General features: G+C 46.5%; 1 protein-coding gene across 4 annotated transcripts in view; it reads left to right on the top strand.

Annotated features, from left to right (window-relative positions):
• Positions 1-18,120, top strand: part of DIP2B (disco interacting protein 2 homolog B) — a 71,680-nt gene that overhangs the window by 36,041 nt on the left and 17,519 nt on the right. For 2 of the 4 annotated variants that reach the window (XM_037411680.1, XM_037411683.1), the window contains exons 3-17: positions 1,032-1,178; positions 2,534-2,659; positions 4,439-4,651; positions 6,892-7,035; positions 7,637-7,756; positions 8,335-8,532; positions 10,435-10,526; positions 10,969-11,079; positions 12,539-12,662; positions 13,171-13,280; positions 14,066-14,168; positions 15,186-15,250; positions 15,507-15,600; positions 16,175-16,294; positions 17,858-17,972. In XM_037411680.1, the coding sequence (XP_037267577.1) occupies positions 1,032-1,178; positions 2,534-2,659; positions 4,439-4,651; positions 6,892-7,035; positions 7,637-7,756; positions 8,335-8,532; positions 10,435-10,526; positions 10,969-11,079; positions 12,539-12,662; positions 13,171-13,280; positions 14,066-14,168; positions 15,186-15,250; positions 15,507-15,600; positions 16,175-16,294; positions 17,858-17,972 (1,882 nt within the window). The remainder of the gene's footprint in view (positions 1-1,031; positions 1,179-2,533; positions 2,660-4,438; positions 4,652-6,891; positions 7,036-7,636; positions 7,757-8,334; positions 8,533-10,434; positions 10,527-10,968; positions 11,080-12,538; positions 12,663-13,170; positions 13,281-14,065; positions 14,169-15,185; positions 15,251-15,506; positions 15,601-16,174; positions 16,295-17,857; positions 17,973-18,120) is intronic. The other 2 variants (XM_037411681.1, XM_037411682.1) reach the window with 2 other exon arrangements.

Raw genomic sequence — 18,120 nt, 5'->3', positions numbered from 1 at the left:
GTAAACTGATAACTTCTTATCGGATTATCTTTGTAGCTCCTGTATTCATGGGAAAACCAAACTTTTCCAGGATGATAAAGGCACTCCTTGGCACGCCGAAAGGAGCCAGAACGTGCACGACTCGAGGGGGCTGTTTGGTTTTGTAATTAATGTGAATAGCAAAGGCTCTTGCTGCTGGTATATTATTGGTTTTCCTGTCAATAATGCGTACTGGTCATCGGAACGCTGAGTAACAAACCCAGCTCCTCAATATATTTTTCTATAGGTTTGCTGCTCTCCATGACTCAAACTTAATTTGGGATAATAAATTACTGCATCAGTCAGAGCCCTTTACTCACTGTGCCCATAGCGGTGGTGTCTCCAAGGAAGCTGGTGTAAATGACAATGTTCTCTAAAAGCTGTTTACGTATATCGCTTCACCACCACTTAAACTGCTGGTTTTCTTCCATCTTAACGCAATGATGTGAGTAAGGTGTGGTCCTGATCCCATTGGAAACGTGGCAAAACAGGGAGCAAACCCTACAGATATTAAATGACAAAACGTCGGAGTTTGTTGCAAACGGCTCTGTTAAGTGTGTGGGATCGTAGGGCTTACCTGCCTGACCTACTATTTAATTTATCAAGATTTATCTGAAATCTTATCACTTTTGCTTTTGGATTTTGTAGTGGATTCTTTAAAGGTGGCTTCATCTTCCTTTATCGCTGACAGGTTACTTAAATTATGTGAAATTGTGTATTATATCACCTGCGTCAGATTTGCTGTAGATTGTCTCTTACTCCAAGTATCTAACAACGCCTCAAAAAGAAAAAAGCTGGGAAAAACCTCTTTAAGAGTAAGGTCAAAGAAGGGACAGGTATATCTTAACTGATTAAGGCGTAATTGGACAGATGTATTACGCTAATTACATCCACTGCACCACACACAAAAAAAAGAAAGGAAATCCTGTGATTATGTGGTAGAAGAGAAGAGCATGGTCAAAAAAAGCTCCTTTTATTTCCTGCACTCAGGAGAGCTGTGGACTGTTTTCCAGGGGTTGATCCAGTGTTACAGAAGGAATCCAGAACTCAGATGCCTGTTCCATCTGCAACTCCAGCCTCAGCATCATCATCGTCATCATCCTCATCCAAATTTCACCGAGCTCGCTCAGGGGGAGCCAGAGATGAACGCTATCGATCCGGTAAGGCGGGGGGCAAGGGCTCACCTGGGATTCCTATTGGTAAGGAAGAAAGTTCTGTGTCCTCTCAAGGAATCGAGCGTATTATCTGCTGATGGAAAATCCCACCTTGGTAGTTCTGTATAAAGAAACATCAGACTTGTATGACAGTGATTCTGAATCAAAAAGAATGCCAAGTAAAAAAAAAAAAGAAAGCAAATAACTTTTTGCCATTTTTGCCACTTTGATTTTTCTGGCTTGCATTGCCACCCTTCTGTCAATGACTTGCATTGAATGACATCAAGCTTGTTTTAACCGTGTCTGTAAGTAACCAGATGCAGTGAGGTGACAGGGAGCACTTGGTTCCTGGGATTGGCACCTCGCTGGTTTCCATCTCCACTTCAGGAAAGGAGGAGGTGGTGGCACCTATTTTTTGTTCCCACCTGGTTTTGGTTTTCCCTTTGCGTTAACAAGATCGAAGGTTTCTTCTCAACAGGGGCGAATAAAGTATATCAAATATACCTTCTCCAGGAACACTGCTATCACAGACCACCATTTCTTAAAGCATTAAAAGAGCCTCGTTTTCTGGGTTTTGGAGAAGCGTAATTAAAGTATGTTAATCTGAGAGATTAATGTAGATGACTTTTTTTTTTTTTTTTTTTTAAGAAGTTGCCTTCCCATCACCGGTGATGTGTCTTCCTTTAAAGAGCTCTAGATGTTTGCAGAGGGATGGAAGCTGCATGTCCTAGCCTGTTCCAGTTACTAACCAGCATGTATTTACAGCCATAGTTAGTAACTTCCAAGATTTACATAAAATCTGCATCCATTCAGATTTTTGAACAAGTTTTTTTCCTAAATCAGACAACTGGCTGAGAGCTTGTCGGTTTATAGACCAGAGTTGCACCTGGGGCTGTATACACTGTTAGCTTAGGTGCGTATTTTAAATTATGCACAAGCATATTTTAGGATAATTTTTGTTTGAGGGGAACAGTCTGGTGGGGTTGGGATTTCTATAACTTTATATAGAAACTTTCTATAAAAGTTGCTGGAGACAGAAGTATATAATGGCTAATCCAGAAGATTCCAGGCTAAAAAAACCTGGCTGTGCTATTAGCTATTGCTAACTTGAGAAACCTCAGTTCGTTTCCCTGGGTTGGGTTGGGTTTTGTTGTTGGGGTTTTTTTGTTTTGTTTTTAAAAAAAAGGAAATGTGTACTTTACAAGCTGGTGGCAAAAATGTAGTTGTTTGGGAAGGTTCTGGAAAATGGACGATTGCATAAATCCAGATCTCTAGCAAGAGCTGCACGTGCGTAAGCCTTGCATGTTTTTCTTCCTCCTTTGCTGTTACAAAACTCGGTGTATGCGCTTCCCGTTTTGCAGACATCCACACAGAAGCCGTTCAAGCAGCCCTGGCAAAACACAAAGAACAGAAGATGGCCCTGCCCATGCCAACGAAAAGACGGTCTACGTTTGTTCAGTCTCCAGCTGATGCCTGCACTCCCCCAGGTTAGGTTCTTGCAGCGTGCGGTCTCTGTGGGGATGTTAAGGTACGCATTAGTAACAGTTGCTAAATCAAGAGGCTGGAATTGTCAAAATATTCAAGCTTTTTGACACATTTGGAGGTAGCGTGCTACTCCTGTAGTGCTCTTGCTAGGTTTGAGCAGCTGCTTGTTTTGGTGGAGCTGCTGTTAGGGCTGTGAAAATGCCTTTTTTTCCCAGAGCTTTGAAAGACTCAATTGACAAGAGCCGAGCAGGCTTTCGGACCCAGGCTTCTCCTTTTTGCTCCCCTCGCACCTATTTCGGTTGCCTCATTCATGTCTGGATTTGGTTAAGGTTTACTACTCAACGCACAGGAAAGATTCGCAGCGATACACATTTCTGGGCAAGAACCTTGGAGGGGATCCTGCGGGATTCCGTGACTTGCAGGACTTTTTCTTTACTAACCCCTCCCGTGTGATAGTGGCTGCAGCAAAATACCTCTGAGGACGCGGCGTCTGTTACGGTGCATGTGCTCAGATATTAATAAAGCTCTCTGTTTTCAAGCAGCTGTACGCACTGGCTTAAACAATGAGTACGTGTGATGTTCAGCAGCGACTTTTGTGTTGTCTCTCATCGTGCAGAAGCATCACAGTCATTTGGCTTGAGAAAGTCATCTGAATACTATGAATTCCTAGCTCACTGCGAATTCATATCTCCCTGGAACTGCTCTGCTAGGCTACCTCACTCACCCCTGTCCTTTTACCTCCTTTTTTTTTCCTTCGTATTCCTGGGTTTCTTTTCCTTTCTACGGGGGGCTCATGCATGTTCCTGGTGTCTGCTTGGGTCTCAGCTTTGTACTAACCTGCCCAGGACTACAACGCATTCTGAGCTGTGAGGGCTCCACAAATATCAGGGTACCGCTTACACTCTGTCTGGAATCTTTTTTCTTCAGCTCATAACTGCGTTCTGCTTTGGCAAGTACGTAGAACGTCACTTAACACTTGGATTTATAACTAGAGCGTAGGCAGGCAATCGCTTTGAAGAACACATAAATTTTAGGCCAAAGTCTAATTGAATGTTTATACGTAGCACTGTACAACTGGAGATATCAAGTAATGAGTGCTTTCTTCACGATAAATAATTAGTTCACAGCTTTAGGATAGACGAGGTATTTGTTCTCTTGGAAACACAGGATGCAGTTCCTTGTTGTAGTGTTCTCTATTTTTTTTTGGTTTGTTTTGGGGTTGGGGTTTCATTGTTTGGTTTTTTTCTGCAGTTGAAAGGGACCCATTTAGAATACCAGACAAAAGCATTTTCTGCGTGTGGCCTTGGCACATTTGTTTCCCGGTGCCTGCATTCTGCTTGGTTCCTGGGAATTTCCAGTGTTGGCAACGATACTGACCCCTCACTTTCCATTTCAGAATGCCCAAAGTTAGGCAATCCCCCATCTGATATTATAGAATGCGAATGGAGAAGTAACGAGAGATAAGTTAATGAACTCGGAGAGCCCAGGGGAAGGATACTTGGCTGAGGAGGTGAATCTTGTGTGTGCTTTAAACAGGGGCAAAACACCAGGGGTAAAAAAATAATTAAAAAAAAAAAAGGGTGTTCGCCTCGGAGGCGGCTGCTGCTTTAACTCCTGGTTGGGCCACTGTAACCTTGTTTGACACAGCCTGTGGGAAAAAAAAAAAAAAAGACCTTCAGAGGACGAGCCTCTGCCATCGGTATGTGAATCGGAAAGAGGGCATGTTCAGTGCAATGTGCTTTTCCCTAAGCAGCTAGATTTTCTTTTCTGCTTCCACACAGACACGTCTTCTGCCTCCGAGGACGAGGGGTCGCTAAGGCGCCAAGCTGCTCTTTCTGCTGCATTGCATCAGAGCTTACAGAATGCTGAGTCTTGGATCAACCGATCTATTCAGGGGTCATCCACATCTTCATCAGCATCTTCTACACTTTCCCATGGAGAAGGCAAAGGGACCAGTGGGTCACTAGCTGATGTATTTGCCAATACTCGAATAGGTAGGAGATGGGTATGAACAGAAAAATTGTTGCGAGTTCAGATTGTGTTCATAAAGCTGGAGTTGCCCGTTGCAAAAGGGAAATTCGGATCCAGAGCTTAGTTAGTTTTGATGGAACTGGCTAGGATTTGTTGGAGTTGCACCATCATGATGTTTGTTTGTTTTTTGTTGTTTTGTTTTTTTTTCCTTCAGAAATTCAGAATACTGAGTTGGTTGAAGAAGGGGAAGTGGGGAGCAGGAGCTTATTGGAGTAGAAAAGACTCCAGGGTGTTGGTGACAGTATTGACAGGATCAGGAGGCACCACTTTCTTTCTGTATACTGTGTTGCTTACGTCTACAGCTATTTGGAAGCTCCTGTGTGTACAAAGCTACCGTATGCAAGTAGCATTTGGCATCTGTGTCCTGATGAATACCATAGGGGTGTGTCTTTGCCTACGGAGTGGGGGAAATGCTGTGTTTGAACATTCTCATTTTGCTATAAGCCCCAATGGTTTATTGTTTGTGTTAGATTAAAAAAAAAAAAAAAAACACCAAAAAACCCAACCCCAAACTAGCCATATATGTGAACAAATGAGCGTGTCGTCACAAAAAAATGGTTTTAGCCAGAGTAAAGATTTAGCGGAGATCTTTCACGACTAGCCTGAGAAATAATCAAAGCATCCAGGTATTGAGAAGACGGAGCAAAATCTACAGATCTGGATACCCCAGACTCAGTTTTTTGAGGCTCTGAGGTGCTCCTCGCTGCTGATGCTTCTGTATGAAACTGCAAAGTTTGTTTTTGCTCTGTGTATGTTTGTCTTTTTTTATCTGCTGTTTAAGGATATTACCGCATCTTAGGACATGTCTGTATTTTGTGTGCTCTCTGCTTTTGCTTAACTAGTTTGGGGCAAGCAGTGCGTAGAAGTGCTGGTGGTTTTAACTGTTTCACTTTTTTTTTTTTTTTTTTTTTTACTGCTGTTATGTTTGTTTGTTTATTTGCTGGGACAAAAGTTGTTTTCTGAAATGGAAAACTGGGGAAATTGCCCATAAAATGTAGCCAATATAATTAACATCTCTTTGAAGCAGAGAGGCTGTTCTTAATTGGAGCGTACAGAAAGCCGCGTTACCTTTTGTAATGAATTAAGGTAATACAGCTTTTTACCTACAGAATAACTATTGTCTAATCTAATTAGTATTTTATGCAAAACAGAAGTTTTAAATTTTTGTTGGAATCGTATTTGCCACGTAGATGCCACATTCATCCTGTGTTAACACCTAATTTAAATGAATTAGAACTCTCGCTTAGACGATTTTTATACCTCTCGTTGGAGAGAGCAATAAAAAGCCCTGCAATCGTTTGGAGCTGGACAAAACCTGGGCCCTTCCTAGTGATCTGAGAAGTGCAATACGTAAGAAATATTCCTTGTCACCTTATCGCCAAAGGTATGCAGAAATAGATTATTTTTGCCTCCCCCCTTTCCTTGGAAAGAGGGGCACAGAGTCAATCCCACGTAAGCAAAAGATGGCTTAAGAGAAAGTGAGAGAATTACTGAAGTATGCGGGTTTACTTGCAGTTTGAAGCTTAAAAACTCACCTGAAAAGCAAAACAGTTTCTTACAACTTAAAGCAAAAATAAGACCCAGCTCGCTCTATTCGTTAGATTTTATTATTTAACTGCTGGACAGGCTCATACTGTTTAGCCACTGAACTGGAAGAAATTTCAACCCAACCTGATTTTTTGCTGATCTGCTCTAGTCAATAGCCTGCTGCGTGTTTTGTTTTAGAAAGCCCTTACTGACCAAAAAGTTAAATAGTATAATTCTAGCAAGAGAGATTGCTGCATAGGTGATGCAGGTTTTTGTTCTGGGGCTTTGAATATTTCAGAGCTCATGTGGATCTCAATTTTATTCCCCCGCACCCCCCACCCCACCCCCCCCAGTACAATCAATGGCAAGAGCTTGAGCTTGATTTGAAGGTTAGAACCCAAGAGCAGGAATTCTGTTTTGCCGAACCACTTCCCTGACATGGACAAAGCCACTCATCTTCTGCCTTTGTTTTCTGTTTTCCAGAACAGATAATGTGCACCTCCTAGAGCTACTTAATATTTAGGAAGCGGTGTGTTTAGCATTAATAAGAGCTCCTATACATTCAACCCATTAAATTCTTAAGGTTGTTGGTAACAGGTAACTAACGCTCTGCTTGTTCCGTCTGATAATAAAAGGTATATGTTAACGGCCATCTCCGTTTTCTTCCTTTTTGTAGAAAATTTCTCCGTTCCCCCAGATGTCACAGCAACTACCTCCTCTTCCTCGGCACGCCCAGCAGCGATTGACCTTCCTCCTTCAGGGATCGTGAAAGGCATGCACAAGGGATCTAATCGGTCGAGTCTCATGGATACTGCTGATGGTATGGAACCTTCCAGAGCACTCAGAAATTAGAGCAGTGTAAAGGAAGCGCTTAAGTCACACAATTGATTCTCCCCACCTATGTTTATCCCATTTCAGCACTTCACAAATAGGAAGTGGTTACAGCATTAGCATTAATGAATGTTATTATTAATTTTTAATAAATTTTAATTATATTTATATTAACACACTAAATTATAAATAATAAAATATTGTTTTTATATATTAAAATATTAAAGAAAATATTTTAAAAATATTTTTTATCTGGTCTTGCTGTGTCCTCCCTCTGCTGGCAGCCTGGCCCTGCAGCTGATCGATACTGCAGGCAGGCGCAGTGTTTCAGGGCAGATGGAAATCAGGCTTTGGCAGGGAAGAAATGCTTTAAAACCGAATTTCTGTTACTGGCATTTTCTGACCACCGAGTTAATACCAAACTGATACGATACTAACGTCATCCTGCGCTGGCGCAGCCTTTCATGATGGAAGCCAGTAGCTGAATGAGTGAGGGCACCAGGAGAAGTGTTCCTCCGGTGGAAGGAGGTAGAATATAAATGTTAATAGACATGCTGAATGCTTTTATTAGACAAAATCTTTCCCTCCAGGTGTTCCTGTGAGTAGTAGAGTCTCCACGAAAATTCAGCAGTTGCTTAACACCTTGAAACGACCTAAAAGACCACCTCTGAAAGAATTTTTTGTGGATGATTTTGAAGAAATTGTGGAAGGTAATAGCACCGGGGAATGGGGTTTATTCATCGTTTAAGTACACAGACAGGCACAGCACTAAATGTATTTATGCAGTTTTCAAAGTTGACTCTCACCGATTCACTGTTTGCAGCTAGCTTTCGCGAAAAATCTGATACAAAACCAATGTTTGAAGTAATTTACTGTACTGCGGAGCTTTGGGTGGCCTCGATGCTAAACTTCATACAACAATTAAAATCTAGTAACGAAAATATTGAAATAGATTTCTAACCACCCTTCATTTGCTTCGGCTACTTTTACAATCCCTGGTTGGGAAGTGATTTAATTTCATTACAACCTTATTTTGTAAGATTGTTTTTCTTTCCTCCAGTTCTCAATGTTTTATTGGGTAACTTTTAATGGTACCTTAGGAGAAGACTGTGTTCACGATGCTTTGTTTCATGTGGGGCTTCCTAGGAAATAAAATGTGATAAGGGGGTGTTAAACCTAAAAGGGGGTGAGGAGGAAAAACATTTGTTTTCAGCGCGTCTTTCCAGCTTAACTGTGCGGTAACAAACGGGCGAAGATGAACTGGAAATATGATTGAATTATTCTTCAGTCCCCCAGCCTGACCCCAACCAGCCCAAGCCAGAGGGACGCCAGATGACACCCGTGAAGGGAGAACCCCTGGGAGTTGTTTGTAACTGGCCTCCTGCCTTAGAAGCGGCGCTGCAGCGCTGGGGCACCACGCAAGCAAAGTGCCCCTGTCTGACCGCACTGGATGTTACAGGAAAACCAGTTTATACCCTCACGTACGGTGAGTTGGAGCCTGGCCTCCAGTGCTGACCTGCTCCGAAAGAACCCCACGTGGTCAGTCTTGGGGTGATTGCAAATATATGGGGATGGGGGGGTGCACGCAGAGGGGGTTTGCAAAAGGGGGTGTGTGCATGGCAGGGTGCAGGTGGTGTGTGTGCGCACAGAGGGGTGTGCATCGGGGGGGGTGTGCACAGAGGGGTGTGCATCGGGGGTGTGTGCACAGAGGGGTGTGCATCGGGGGGGTGTGCACAGAGGGGTGTGCATCGGGGGGTGTGCACAGAGGGGTGTGCACAGAGGGGTGTGCATCGGGGGGGTGTGTGCGCAGAGGGGTGTGCACAGAGGGGTGTGCATCGGGGGTGTGTGTGCGCAGAGGGGTGTGCGTCGGGGGGGTGTGTGCGCAGAGGGGTGTGCGTCGGGGGGGTGTGTGCGCAGAGGGGTGTGCGTCGGGGGGGTGTGTGCGCAGAGGGGTGTGCGTCGGGGGGGTGTGTGCGCAGAGGGGTGTGCGTCGGGGGGGGTGTGCACAGAGGGGTGTGCATCGGGGGGGTGTGTGCACAGAGGGGTGTGCGCACAAGGGGGTGTGTGGCAGCATGTGTGTGGTGAGTGTGCATGGCAGGGTGCACATGGTGCATGTGTGTGTGCACAGGTGGGTGTGGGGGGGGTGCACATGGGGTTGGGGGTGTGCATGGTGTGTGTGCACAAGGGGGTGTGCGTGGCAGCCTGCATGTGGTGTGTGTGCGTGGCAGGGTGCACGTGGTGCATGTGCATGGGGGGCGTGTGCATGGGGTGCATGGGGGGTGCACGTGGGGTGGAGTGCACAAGGGTGTGTGTGTGGCAGCATGCGTGTGGGGTGTGTGTATGGCAGGGTGCACGTGGTGCGTGTGCAAGGAGGGGTGTGCATGGTGTGGGTGTGCACAGGTGGGCGTGCGTGGGGGTGTGTGTATGGTGTGTGTGCACAAGGAGGTGTGCATGGCAGCATGCGTGTGGGGTGTGTGTGCATGGCAGGGCGCACGTGGTGCGTGTGCATGTGCAAAGAGGGGTGTGTGGAGGGCGGGTGTGTGTGTGGGAGGGTGCACATGGGGTGGGTGTGCGTGGGGATGCACATGGGGTTGGGGGTGTGTATGGTGTGTGTGCACAAGGGGGTGTGCATGGCAGCATGCGTGTGGGGTGTGTGCATGGCAGGGTGCACGTGGTGCGTGTGCAAGGAGGGGTGTGCATGGTGTGCGTGTGCACAGCTGGGTGTGCATGGGGGTTGCACATGGGGTTGGGGGTGTCTATGGTGTGTGTGCACAAGGGGGTGTACATGGCAGCATGCGTGTGGGGTGTGTGCATGGAGGGGTGCGCATGGTGTGGTGGGTGTGTGCATGGAGGGGTGCGCATGGTGTGGTGTATGTGTGCATGGAGGGGTGCGCATGGTGTGTGTGTGCGAGCGGGGGTTGCACATGGGGTGGATGTGCATGGGGGTGTGGCAGCATGCGTGTGGGGTGTGTGCATGGCAGGGTGCACGTGGTGCGTGTGTACAGAGGGCTGTGCGTGGTGTGCGTGTGCGTGGGGGGTGCATGTGGGGTGGGTGTGCACAAGGGGGTGTGCGTGGCAGCATGTGCGTGGGGGGTGGTTGCATGGCAGGGTGCACGTGGTGTGTGTGCACGGAGGGGTGTGCATCGGGGGGGTGTGTCCGTGGCGGGGGGTGCACGTGGTGTGTGTGTGTTTGCACAGGGGGTGTGCGTGGCAGGGTGCACATGGTGTGAGTGTGCATGTGCATGGGGGGGGGGCGGTGTGTCAGATACCTCCCTGGGGTTTGAGAGCTCTGGGGACAAAACAGCGTAACTGACCAGGAGGAGGGGGCCGTAGCGGGTAACAGCGGGTAACCTCGGGGCTGGGCAAGGCTCTCGTCTTTGTGTTCCAGGCAAACTGTGGAGCAGAAGCCTCAAGCTGGCCTACACGCTGCTTAATAAGCTGGGGACCAAAAACGAACCTGTGTTAAAACCTGGCGACAGGGTAAGGAGCTCGGCGCTGGCTGGTTCTGCAGGAGGAGGGGGGGGGGGCGGTTCTCGCGTACCACAGGCACTGTGAGCTTGTTCTTCTAATAGCGAGACTTACCCCAGGGACAGGCTATTGGGGGGAAAAAAATTGTGATTTTTTCAGTCCTGCTGGCTCTTCTTGAAGGAAGTGTTGCACCTCTGCGAAAAAGAGAAAGTTCTAGATCTCTGGGTTTTGGCTGTGTGGGCACACGGGGCACGCCGTCGGTACTGCGCGAGGAGCTCACGCGCACACCACGCGTTCCCCCACGTGGGAGAAAGAGCACTTGAAGGTGCCCTGTGAAAAACGCTGTGGTCGAACGTGAAATAACACCAAGCCTTCGAACTTTGAGCTGCTCTAGAGCTGAAATTTGCGATCGATCCTTGTATTTCAACTAACAGCACGGTTTTGTGAATTGTAGGTAGCCCTTGTTTATCCCAACAATGACCCGGTCATGTTTATGGTGGCGTTTTACGGCTGTCTCCTAGCAGAAGTCATCCCAGTGCCTATAGAGGTACCTCTTACCAGAAAGGTAACGTTGATGGAACTTGGAGGAGTGATGGGCTGATGTGGGATGAAAACCGAGTCAGACCATCAACCTCTGAAAGTGTTTCACGGCATCTGGCTGCTCCGTAGCACTGCGATGCGCAAGACCTTTGCCAACCTGGAGCAGCTGGTTAAAAAGGGGAAAAACGGTTTTAAACCGGAGAGCTGTCCTGAGGAGCTGGAAATGGTTGGTTCGCCGAAATTCTGTAGTCTTCGTTCTGTTACTGCGAATCATTTGTATGGTACGGATAATCTTGTGAATCTGCCCGCTGACGGATGTCACGGGGAGCTCATTTCCAGCCACGCACAGCATCTGCCAGGCTTTTGCCTTTGCTGGGGACCCAAGGTGCTAAGCATCTCCGAAGACCTTGAGGCACCTTTTATTTGCTCAGCAAAGAGTTATCTTTACCCTTACCAGAATTTTTGCAAGATTGCCATGTCGTTGCCATGTCTAAACCGATAGAATTTCGTCAGAGGAGACCAAAGAAACAGGATAATGGCAAACATACGGCAAGAGGGGTGGTAATGACCTGGTTAGCTGGTCTGGTAATACTATGGGAGTCGTGGAGCTCAGCTTTCGTTTGTCTGCAACGTGACAAGTGCTCTAGCAACCAAATACAAAATTAAAACTTCTGGGATTTGCCCAATCAGGTTTCTTAGTAAGCTACCTCAGTTCAGCGGTTTTATCCTTGTGCAATAGAAATGAGTTCCCGGGGAAAGAAAGCTCTTGTTATTTCAGTGTAATTATATGATTCCTCTTTGAAGCATCTGGGCTGCCGTTAATAAAAACAAATGGTACATGCTCGGTGCCTAGATGCTGGGCACGAGCACTTGTTTTCCACAGATTTTTGCATCCAATGCATTTTAGTCTTGCCAGTGGAATATTTGTTTTATGCCTAAAGAGTTCCCTTTGAGAATCACCAAATTTCTCTGCAATCTGGCCCGGGTTACGCAATCGTTTCATTTTTGAATGGAACGAATTGAAATGAGCGGGCTTGGTGTGCAGAAGGTTTAAGTTAACCCTTCTGCATTTTTGGGATGGCTTCTCATTTTCCTGCGGACTTTGATTGGCTTGTAGGTATGTCTCCATTTTCACCTGGCAGGCTTTTGTCCTGGATATATCCCACCTTCCAAAACATGGTTTATATAAAACTCAGAAGCAGTTGCATTCGCCCCAGCCAGCCAGTGGCTGTCGTTTGAGTTTCAGACCGTTGCCAGACACCAGATGCAGGTGGAGAAGGACAAACCAAAGGAAAAAGTCTGTGTGGGCTGGAGGTTTTTTTCTTTTTCCTCCCTCCGTGATCCATAACGTTACCATCCAGTTACCAGAGCATTACCAAACCTTGGATTTTGGTAAGGGGAAAGTTGATTTATGTCATCTTTAAACAGGAATGACTTTTTTTTTTTTTTTTTTTTTTTTTTTTTTATCTCCTCTCTTCCCTCAGGATGCTGGTGGTCAGCAGATTGGTTTCCTGCTGGGAAGCTGTGGTATTGCGTTGGCCCTCACCACTGAAGTCTGTCTGAAAGGGCTCCCAAAAACCCAAAACGGAGAAATTGTGCAGTTTAAAGGTTCGAGGGTTATAGACTCGCTTTTGATCGCGCTTTTGCTATGGCTGAACTGTCTGAAAATGGCTGTTAGAAGTCTGAATGCATCTGGGGATGGGCAAGGGGGGCAGCTTCTCGGTCAGCATCGCTTTGCTTGCAGGTTTTATGCATACGGGGTAGATTGGTCCGTGCGTCTGTCGTTCTGGAAGTCGCGGTGAGCGAACCTTACAAGCCAGGGTTGTCCTCGGATCGCTTCACTGCCGTTTGGCAGGTCCCAGAGCAGTTTTATTAATGATACAAGAAGCTATATTTAGAAATCCTGCAGGCAGCTTCCCCGAGTAGAGGAAGTACCTTGTTGCCCACTGAACTCCCTGATGAGAAATGAAATGAACCTTCTGGCTAGTGGCTTCGCTTGGTATTTTGCTCGTGTAACTGAACTTGGACAAATGACGGGGTTTTCGTGTATTCTTACAGAATATAAATCCCCTAATAAGTAAACTGATATTAATGTACCACTTAATTTTGGCTCTAGGTTGGCCCAGACTCAAATGGGTTGTGACAGATTCAAAATATCTCTCCAAATCTCCCAAGGACTGGCAGCCCAACATCTCAGCTGCAGGAACTGAGCCAGCATATATTGAGGCAAGTAGTGAATGGGGAATAGAGAGTCGTTTCCGTGGGCTGAATTTAATGTTCTAATCACCAGAGAGAGAACTCTTTCACCTACGCTACCTTAAACTTCCCAGTTTTTAGCTGCTGAAACAAGTCTTTCCCTGTGTGCAACCTGCTGCGAAGCTTATTTTAGTTTTGAATACCTCTGTGGCCTTGAGCACTGCTCAAAATGAACTGGAGAACGCTGTTCTCGTTCCAGAAAGCTGGTAATTGAGACGACTGAGCTCTCTGAGATAGCGTACTTGATAACACAGATTTCTGAAACTACTTATGCCAACAGCATTTTGAATTTTTCTGTTCTTCCTGGCAAAGCTTATTTTCGTTTGTATGCCTCAGTAAGGCGACTTTCAGGAATTGCAGTGGTTTACGTAGTAACAGCAGGCTGCTTCTAGGAATTGCGGCGGTTTAAGTAGTAACAGTAATTTGGCTGTTGTAAAATTACAAACTAGCTTTTCAGTTTACTTACGGGAGCAGGAAGAGATGGCCTGAGAAAGAATAATGCTGAAATAAATGCAAATACAATTAAATTACCATCTTTATCTCTCTGGAGTTACCTGAACACGTTTACTACCTGAGTAACACTCTTGTCAGTAGTGAAACTTGCTGATACCTTTCTACAAGCAGGTGCTTTTTTGGGTATGTCTTCAGCAGCTTTGGAGAAACAAAACTTCATTTAATATGCGTTCTGTGGTTTAATTTCCTTCATATGTGGGATCCAGAGTCACACCATGGCTGGTTTTTTTTTTCTTCTGTAGTACAAGACGAGCAAAGAGGGCAGCGTTATGGGTGTTACGGTGTCTCGGATTGCCATGCTGTCTCACTGTCAAGCCTTGTCTCAGGCCTGCAACTATTCTGAAGGTAGGTGATGGCGCAGAAACGTGAAAGGAATGAAAATTCAGCGACATCCTTTCAAGTGGTTGACCCTCATGTCTAACAGCTGTCTATTAGTGACCCAAACACGATAGTATTTGCTTTAAAAAAGAAAAAAGGGGGTGTGTGCTGGTGTAAAAGAAAAAAGCGTAGATTAATTCTGCCCCAAAATTGAAGACTGTCATCTTTTTCCTTCCAAAACTACATCATTTTCACTGCTGTTGTGAAGAGGAATAAAAATGGGGATTTGTGTCCTGTCTAGAAAGGGAATGAGTCTGTTCTGATGAACGAAAAGGGGAGCGAATGAGTCAAAAATGGAGCGTTTTCCAACAGGCTGCAGTCCCCCTCTTGCTGTACTGATCACCCATTAAAATGTCTTTCCAGACTTTTTTGTTCTTGATTGTGTAAATCCCAAAGCACCTCTTGCTGGTTCAGTACTAGTCACGCGAGGCGTTTTGGCTAACCCAGAAATTGCTGGTGGGACTAAGAGTTCTGCTATGTGATACGGTTTTAGTCTGACCTACCTCGTAAATCAAGCTAATTTATATACCCATGAGCGAAACTTTATTTTTAGAGCTGTATGTCATAGTGCTTTAAAATGCAGAGTTTGTCTTTTGGAAGCCGTCGCTTTCATTTCCATTGCTTCTGGGAGTCTGTGCATGAGTGATGTTCTCTACTCTCTTACTGCTCGTGCGTAACGAGGTTAAGGCCCTTTTTGTTCTGCTGAGGTGCGTTACAGCCTGGAATGTAGTTCTCTTGCAACTCTCTGGGATGTGTTCCTTCCCTTAAATTGATGTTCAGGTGCGCTGTTTTGCATCGCAAGGAGTTCTGAGTAGTAAAAACGTATCATCAGACAAACAAGGCTGTGCGCTTGCTTGCTACCTGTGTGCCTCCCGCGGCAGATCTGACAGGTTCAGGTGACAGATTCAGACGTGTTGCGGCGTAAATAATGGTCACAGCTGTCCTGGCATGTTTCACTTCAAAACTACAACTTCCTTTTCCCAGGTGAAACGATAGTGAATGTGTTGGATTTTAAGAAGGATGCAGGGTTGTGGCACGGCATTCTAACGGTGAGTTGAGCCTGTAAGCATAACTCTTTATAATGGCAACCTTTGAGGAGGTGGTTGAGGACCATTACCTGTTAAGTCACCCGTTTTTCTCCCTGCTAGATCTGCAACTCTCTGGAGGAAGTGTAGAAGCATCCTCAGTAAACTTACGTGAATTCCTGGGGGGGCAGGGGTTGATGGGGAGTGAGGGTAACTCCTGTTTCTGCTTGCTCACCCGTTTTGTGAGCCCTTTTCTAAAAATCTGGTTTCTGCTTTTCAGAATGTAATGAACAAATTGCACACGATCAGCGTGCCCTACTCTGTGATGAAAACCTGTCCGCTCTCATGGGTGCAGAGGGTTCATGCCCACAAAGGTAACTCCGTGTGTTCCACAACTTCAGCTTGAAGTTCTCAGGATAAACGAGTGAGGGGCATTAAAATCTCAAATAATTTAGAGCCTGTCGTCTTGCTCTTCCATGACAAATCTCAAGGGCTCAAACTCTAAATTTCTTTCTAAATATGCACAAAGTCCTAACGCCGCGTGAATGTCGGTGAACCTGATGGGGACCCTGTGAGCTGTGGATTTTGAAGCCAATGCCTTTTATGAGGCCAAGAAAAGAGTTAAGCACAGCAAGATCTGTTGATATCCCCGGTCCTCACCGAGGATGTTCAGATGGTGATAATGATTTACGTACTTTGGAGGGGGCGGGCTGCGATAGGGACAGACCGTGACAGACCTTGGCTCCGGTGGTGGGCAAACGGCCTGTATGCCACAGCAGATGCTGTTGTGTGTTGGGGTTTGCTGTTACTGCAGGTTCGATTAATTAAAGCTTGCTTTAGCGAGGATTTTCCCATTTGGGAGTGTGTATTCATAGGAAAGTGGCTTGTGGAAAGCTTTTATTTGTCCTGACATGGGTTTTTGGGTTTTTTTTTTCGCTTGGTTTGCAGCAAAGGTTGCTTTAGTCAAGTGTCGAGACTTGCACTGGGCCATGATGGCCCACCGAGACCAAAGAGACGTCAGTTTGAGTTCTCTACGCATGCTGATTGTAACCGACGGTGCAAATCCTTGTGAGTATGCGCATCCTGCTGTTCTCAGGAGAGGTTTCTCACCTGGTTGTCTCGCAGGCTCAAACCTAACTCCTTTTGTATCTACAGCATTCCGAGACGATTTAGTTAGGGCAGCTGTCTGGTGACACGGAGCTGTGGCTCACGGTACTTGCGCGCCGGGCAGAGGGATCTCTGTGCTTTCATCCTTTGTGTGAGCTGTGACCAGTCCTGCAAAGTGAGAAACGGGAGAGCTGAACGGGGAGCTCTTGTGTGTGAAACAGAATGCTGGTAGACACAGTGAGATCGGTTTTAAATTGCTCATAGGGGTTAAGGGAAAGGCTTTTAAGACGAACTTTGAAGGGCAAAAAATCCCCAGAAAAATCCGTGAGGAATTCTGTTAGTGAAAAAACTTAAAGAATGTTTATCTGGGTGACGCCAGCGGGAAGGGATACTCGGATAGACCATCAGACCTGTCTGCGTGGGAGCAGAGCCAACACGTGCTCTGCTTGCTGGAGCTTTGGAAAGGATTTTAAGCCTGTTGTTGTACCATGACCTTGTGCAACTCCGAAGTAAATTAGGGGAGGAAGGCAGACTTGTCCAAGAGAATATGCCTGTTCCCAAGTCACATTCAGCAGGCACTGAAGCGCCTTTGTGGTTGGCATCTTAGAAGATGCTACCTGGAGTTTTTAGAAGTGATATAGTATCTATACTCTGCAAATACATTTTCAGGTTCTTTTACAGACAACTTTCTTAAAATGATAGAATCGTTTGTTGGAAAAGATCATCAAGTCCAACCGTTAACCCGGCACTGCCAAGGCCACCACTCAACCACGTGCCCAAGTGTCACGTCTATGTGTCTTTTAAATAGCTCCAGGGATGGTGGCTCCACTGCTTCCCTGGGCAGCCTGTTCCAATGCTTGATGACCCTTTTGGTGAAGAACTTTTCCTCCTGTCCCACCTAAACCTCCCCTGGCACAACTTGAGGCCGTTGCGTCCCAGTTCCCTCAGCTGCTCCTCGTAAGACTTGTTCTCTAAACCCTTCAGCAGCTCCAGAACCTCGGTGTCTTTCTTGGGGTGCAAAACTGAACACAGTATTTGAGATGCCGAGTACAGGGGGACAATCACTAGCCCCGCTGGCACACCACGTACAAGCCAGGGTGCGACTGGCCACCTTGGCCACCGGGGCACGCTGCTGGCTCATGTTCAGCTGGCCATCAGCCAGCACCCCGGGGTCCTTTTCTACCGGGCAGCTTTCCAGCTGCTCCTCCCCGAGCCCGTAGCGTCCTAGTAGACGACATCGACAGCCTTGCCCTCACCTACTAAGCAGGTCACCTTGTCATAGGAGATCGGATTAGTCAAGCAGGACCTACCTTTCATAAACCCACGCTGACTAGTCCTGATCACCTGGTTGTCCTGTACGTGCCACGTGATGGCACTAGGGATGATCTGCTCCATAACCTTCCTCGGCACCGAGGTCAGGCCGACAGGTTTGCACTTCCCTGGATCCTCTGTTCGGTCCTTCTTGTAGACAGGCATCAAAGCAAATTACGTAAAGTCGTAGTGGCCTATTTTCTTTCTTTGCAGGGTCCGTTTCCTCGTGTGATGCCTTCCTGAGCTTGTTTCAGAGCCACGGGCTTAAACCAGAGGCGATTTGTCCATGCGCGACATCTCCAGAAGCGATGACGATCGCAATACGGAGGTAACGGGTGTGCAGCGCTGCAGTCCGTTTGCTAAATGAAGTGATCCAAGCCGAGCTTTGTTCACACATCAGTGGGTCATAGTTGACTTAAGCGTGTAATAAGCTCCGCTGACATTTACTCCGTGTGTTCAGCTATTCACGGAGCTAA

The sequence above is a fragment of the Falco rusticolus genome, chromosome 19 (genome assembly GCF_015220075.1).
Source record: "Falco rusticolus isolate bFalRus1 chromosome 19, bFalRus1.pri, whole genome shotgun sequence".
In the NCBI taxonomy this organism is placed as follows: Eukaryota; Metazoa; Chordata; class Aves; order Falconiformes; family Falconidae; genus Falco; species Falco rusticolus.
Note: the sequence above shows the minus strand (reverse complement) of the source record. Positions and strands in the feature narration are given on the sequence as shown.